Source organism: Aptenodytes forsteri, unplaced genomic scaffold (genome assembly GCF_000699145.1).
Source record: "Aptenodytes forsteri isolate BGI_AS27 unplaced genomic scaffold, ASM69914v1 Scaffold10, whole genome shotgun sequence".
NCBI classification, from domain to species: domain Eukaryota; kingdom Metazoa; phylum Chordata; class Aves; order Sphenisciformes; family Spheniscidae; genus Aptenodytes; species Aptenodytes forsteri.
In genome coordinates this window covers 4,327,242-4,333,260 of record NW_008794117.1, presented here as the reverse complement: position 1 = coordinate 4,333,260, position 6,019 = coordinate 4,327,242, and the positions used below count along the sequence as shown (strand labels likewise).

General features: G+C 40.2%; 1 protein-coding gene across 1 annotated transcript in view; it reads left to right on the top strand.

Moving 5' to 3' along the window:
* The window catches only part of RYR2 (ryanodine receptor 2), a gene marked incomplete at its 5' end in the record, with an annotated part of 258,073 nt that overhangs the window by 11,330 nt on the left and 240,724 nt on the right, over positions 1–6,019 (top strand). Inside the window, 3 exons of the mRNA XM_019471222.1 lie at positions 566–687; positions 3,959–4,142; positions 4,856–4,991. Of these exons, the coding sequence (XP_019326767.1) occupies positions 566–687; positions 3,959–4,142; positions 4,856–4,991 (442 nt within the window). The remainder of the gene's footprint in view (positions 1–565; positions 688–3,958; positions 4,143–4,855; positions 4,992–6,019) is intronic.

The following is a 6,019-nucleotide window of genomic DNA, read 5'->3' as shown; positions in this document are numbered from 1 at the left end:
TAAGATACATTATTGAATAATTTATTTTAAGTAATATAAATAGTTTGTGTGTGTATGAAAAAAAAAATTACCTAAAATAGGTTAAAATATTTATGTAGATTGGATTGAATACCCTCAGAGCCATGTTATCGGTAGGGACTCAAGGCATAGTCAGAAGAGAAGGCCAGTAACATCCTTGGAAATCAGGACCAGTAAAGAATGCCTGTTTTGACCTTGTCTGTACTTTAGGGATCTGCTGCTGTGTAAGGGAACTATTTTAAGGTTGAGAAAAACAAACAACAAAAGAAAATCCTTAGACTTTTGATTTTACTTTTTTTAATAAAGTGTATCGTTTACAGAAGCTGTGGCTTTGAGATTATTATGGCACTGAACCTGCTGGCTCAGTACAAGTGTGTCCTTGGACACGAGGAAGTAAAACATGGGATTATCTGTTTTTAACTAAATTCTTTTTTTTTGTATGTGACTTCATCATTTCCTAGCCTGTCTTGCTATGTGAGTTTTCATACTTCTTATTTGTGGATAATGTTTCATTTTGCAGTGACTGCTTTTTATTTTTGTATTGCAGGCAATAATGCACCATGAAGGTCACATGGATGATGGTTTAACATTGTCCAGATCTCAGAATGAAGAATCCCGTACAGCACGTGTCATCCGTAGTACAGTCTTCCTTTTCAACAGATTTATAAGGTACGCCTTTAAAATGATCTTTTCATCCCTTTTTTTTTTCCTCTTTTATTTTATTCAAAGTGGCCATTAACACAACAGTGAACAATTTAGCCCTCATAAAAAACAGATGAATACTTCTCAAACCAGACTTTATGCCAATTCTTTATGTGTTATCAGCAGAGATGTACCTTGAGAGGTATCGGTCAGTTTCTTTTCTCTATCTTCTAATATTACTTTATTGTCCAACCTTGATTTGAATGCATAAACATACTGAAAATGCAAACAAGCCATAAGAGAGATATTTTTCCTTGCCAAAATTTGCTGCAAGTCATGCGGTGCATCATTTAGCTTTTTCTTTTCTAAGTATGGTTTTTAAAAGTGCTCTTCCTTGAAAAACCTGGAAGAAGGAGATAACTGTGTAACTACAAACTTGTACAAGATACAGATATACTGAAGAAGTTCATAGTCTCAAGAAAAAGTTTTTCTAAAAAGTATGAAATTACACCTTCTTTCTACCCTCCCATTACACTTTCCTTATTTGTTCCCTTTTAATGCTACTCGTTTCTTTAATATTTTGCGACATAGAAAATGTTTTATTTTATAGTACTTTAGCCATTTAAAAATACTGCCAGATTTATGCAATTCGCATTTATCTTCCTACTCCAAATGTCTCCCTAAACAACACTGATAAAATGCTAATTCTCAAATGTTTGTGACTTCAGTAATTGATGAAAGGCCCCTCTCATCAGCGTAGCTGGCATTAGAAAAAGGATGATATGCGATAAGACTATATGGAATGATAAGAATTTCATAGGAACTCATTCGTCACAAGAGAAGACAATGTGGGAGATGGTGAGCTGAAGCAACCATGTCCTAAATCAGTGCACAGCCGAAGACATAGACATGTCAATTTGTTGAAAAACATTTACCCAGGTACTTAAATAATAACAGAGAAAAATCCTGTCAGGAGAATTGCCTACTGTGTGACATTTAAAATACAAAAGAAATGCAAGCCGTAGGTCACTTTGTAAATACTACATTTTCTTAGCAGCTTCTAAGAATGCCATAAAAGATAAGGACAGAGAAAGGCAATTTAATGATAAGGTACCACAAATAAAAGTACTGCTAAATTACAGTGGAGATTTTTACAGAGTGCACAGGGAGTCCAAGGTAGTGTTTAACAATTTAGTTTTGGCAGGATGTTACTCCAAGAAGGAAAAGCTGAATTGGAGAGGATCAAAATTATCCTCATAATTGTGTGCCCCAGTTCTTTCCCATGAAGTCAGTAGAAAAATTGCACTTCAGATAACGTGCTCACAATAAAAATTAAGTTTTAAAGATAACTTTTGTAGCTGTCTTTTTGAAACATTGCATTATTTATTCTGAGATTTTTATTCTTCAACAGTAAATATTCCTACTGAATTCATGTTTCCTAAATTTAGAAGTTTTCCAGTCCTAGCTCACAATTTGAGATGAAAATATAGAGTGACATGCCAGTTAAAAAAAAACCAAAACAAAAAAACCCCAACCAACCAACCAACCAACCAACCAACAACCATACACCCCCTCCCTCCCAACCCGCCCAGTACTTATCAGTGTTGTCTTAATCCAGCAAAAAGCAGAGTATAAAATGGGGCTTCTGCTCCATATCGTGGCCTGGAGAGGAATCCTGGGAGCAAGCAGGGTGCTGTGCAGCTTGGGAGAAGAGGACTGGTGAGGACGGTTGTGGGTTGGGTTGCCAGGGACCTTTGGTGCTTCTAACGAAAGAAAAGAGGTAGATGAGCACAGGGCTGGGAGGGCGCCTGCGTGGACATGGCGGGCTCCTCTGACAGCTGAAGCTTGGTGGTCTTTAGGTCAGTGTAAATGGAGCACCGGTAAAAACAAAAAGGACCTCTTTGCTACATAGCTGGGTTTTACTCAAAAATATGCTAGCAAAAAAGCCTTTTTACAATGGCAGAATTGAGAATGAGTCAAAAGAGAAATCATGAGTCTCAAATAAGCCCCCTCCTCCTGCTCTCCCTTGCTGCATGCCACCAGGGTGGGCCCTTCCCTTGAGGGCTGCTCCTCTCCCAGCGCTTCAGGGCCCTGGCTGGCTCCTGCAGTTTCAGGATCCTCCGGATCTTTCCCTCCTGCCTGAGGATGGGCGATATGTTCGCAGGCCCTCAGTACCCCTTGTTTCTCTGCCTCTCATGGCCCCTCCTGCTCCTTCCAGAAGGTTCTGGCAGGCCTCCTGCAGCCCCCGGCTGGGGCAGCCCCCCTGCCTAGCCCCTGCCCACCACCGCCTTCCTGAGGGGAGCCAGGGAGGTGCAAGGGAAAGCCCTCGCCTTCCACTTGCTGCGTGGCGCTGGCGCGGTCTCAGCTGCAACAGCCGCATTTCAATAAAGATGAGGTTTAAATGGAGGAGGAAGGTGTATCGGGGTCTGGAAGGCACAGTGCTGAGGAAAAATTGGATTATGGGGTTTGTTGGGGGTTCAGCTAAGCAAGGGGCAGATGCAGCATGGATGAGACCGGTCTGCCCCCCACTTCTAGGAGACAATGGTCATAGACTACAGGAAGGCCAAGCTTGAATTGGATCAGGGAAACAAAAAGGCTAATGAAGTGCTGGGACAGAGTGTGTGGAAGAGCTGCATCTTCCAGCACTGAAGATGGCTTAAGAACAGGTTAGAGACACGCTTGAGAGCCTGTATGGACTAGCTGGGCCCTCTTCGACACCATAGGACTGATCATTTGACTTCTGTCCATTCCAGCCTTGTGATGCGTTGAACAGGTCTATAATTGCATGTCTTTATCTTTTGGTCTGCCTCTGATACTGCTAAATGCGTAGGTAAAATATTAAAATGTGTTTTCTGGATTTCAAAAGTATTTAAGGGAAACAATATGCCTGTATGGACTAGCTGGGCCCTCTTCGACACCATAGGACTGATCATTTGACTTCTGTCCATTCCAGCCTTGTGATGCGTTGAACAGGTCTATAATTGCATGTCTTTATCTTTTGGTCTGCCTCTGATACTGCTAAATGCGTAGGTAAAATATTAAAATGTGTTTTCTGGATTTCAAAAGTACTTAAGGGAAACAATACTCTTGATGCTTCCTGTTTCTGTTTGGGAAGGGAGGGATGGATCATTAAGTGGAGCACGGGGCAGACGTAAATCATTGTTGAGAAGTTACCTAGCTGTCAGAAAATGAATTGAGCTTTGACATCTAAACAAACTTTGCTTTTAAACCAATAAATGGTTTAAACGATAAAATAAATTCATTTCCAATACTCAGGAGACTTCGCATCTTATTGTAGGGGCCTTGATGCTCTCAGCAAGAAAGTGAAGTCTTCCACCGTCGATTTGCCTATCGAGTCAGTCAGTCTGAGCCTTCAGGACTTGATTGGCTACTTTCATCCCCCTGATGAACATTTGGAGCATGAAGACAAACAAAACAGGCTCCGAGCACTGAAGAATCGCCAGAACCTCTTCCAGGAAGAGGTACTTCTCTCAGTTTTACTCCTGATTTTCCACCATGCTGTCTGCAAGTATTCTCTCGCAGTGTCTGTAGCGTTGATATCTAATCTGGAGTATGTTTGCAGTGGTTTTTTTGTCCTGTAAGAGTCAAACTGTTTGCTACATTCATAATCTCTTTAGATCTGTTGATTTTCTTGTATATTTAAAGAAATACATTTAAGGCCTTACTTCCTTTTCCTTTTTTAAAAAAATTAGATATTAATATGACCTTGTGCCCTGAATTCTAACCATAATTTACTCCTTATGTGTGAATTAGTTTCTTCTGTTGTAGTTTAATCTCTTGATGCAGAAGGATGTTTTCGCTTAATAAGTGTGCTTTAAGAATTCTGTTTAATATTGTCTGTTATTTCTCTGGTAGTGATAGTTGCCTATAATTAGTCAGATGCCTAAATGCCTTCTAGAATAGAAACTTGCCTAAAATTATGTCTGGAATACTGCTTACTTTTTGTTTTAGTTTGACCATCCTAAATGGTAAATTTTTATTATCACAGTCCAGGAAAACTTTTCCATAGGGATTGCTTGTTTGACTCCACTTGTCTGACTCCAGGTATATGTTCTTGTTTTGCATATCCTGCCTTTCATGTTTTGTTTTTCTTAGATTTCTGAAAATCTTTTGTGTTTGCACCTAAACGATACTTTTTTTTTTCTCTGACAATCTGAGCTTTTCCATTTTTTAGGGTATGATCAACCTTGTTCTTGAATGTATTGATCGCTTGAATGTATACAGCAGTGCAGCTCATTTTGCAGATGTAGCTGGGAAGGAAGCTGGAGAAGCATGGAAATCTATTCTGAATTCTTTGTATAAATTACTAGGTAAGATATATTATGGGTTACTTGGATTGTTTTAGCTCAAAATAATACTGAGATGAAAAAAAAACCCACGTACCTGTTTTAGTATAGAAGACTTTCCACTGTGTAGAAATTTAGGATAAAAATTAAAGAAGATTTTTGCATTTCCAGGTCCTTGCATGTGGTTAAGGCTAAAATACACTGAAAACACTCAAATAATGTGTTATTTTTCTAATAATAGTTATTATGATAAATAACATGTTTCAGACTTCAATTAAATGAATGATTACTTTTTCGTATCATTGCATTGCTGATATGTTTTGTATACTGCCCAAAAATGCGTGGAAAAAAATATATGTGAATATGTCATTCCTGTGTTAAGAAGCCATGACATTGTGGTCAGTTTTGTAGAAGTGTCTGATTTTTCACACGTCTGGCTGCAGAACTGCAACATAAATCTAAAGCTTCTATAACCAAGACCTCTCTTACTAGTCAGTAATGACCAGTGACTCCAGCATTATATGAGGATACAGTGTGCCATGGAAAGGTACACTCTTTTAGACACAGTATATTTAGTATTTAGTCGCCATCACAGAAACATGGAGCGACTCTTCTCATGATTGGAGTGCTGCAATGGATGGCTATAGACTCTTCAGAAGGCGAGGAAGGAGAGGCGGTGGGGTGGCCCTGTATGTTAGGGAGTGTTTCGATTGTATAGAGCTCAACGATTGTGATGATGGTACGGTTGAGTGTTTATGGGTAAGGATGAGGGGGAAGGCCAACGAGGCAGATATCCTGCTGGGAGTCTGTTATAGACCACCCAACCAGGATGAAGGGGCGGATGAAGCGTTCTACAAGCGGCTGGCAGAAGTCTCTCAATCGCTAGCCCTTGTTCTCGTGGGGGACTTCAACTTCCCGGATGTCTGCTGGAAATACAACACGGCAGAGAGGAAGCAGTCTAGGAGGTTCCTGGAGTGTGTGGAAGACAACTTCCTGACACAGCTGGTAAGTGAGCCTACCAGGGGAGGTGCCTCGCTCGACCTGCTGTTTAC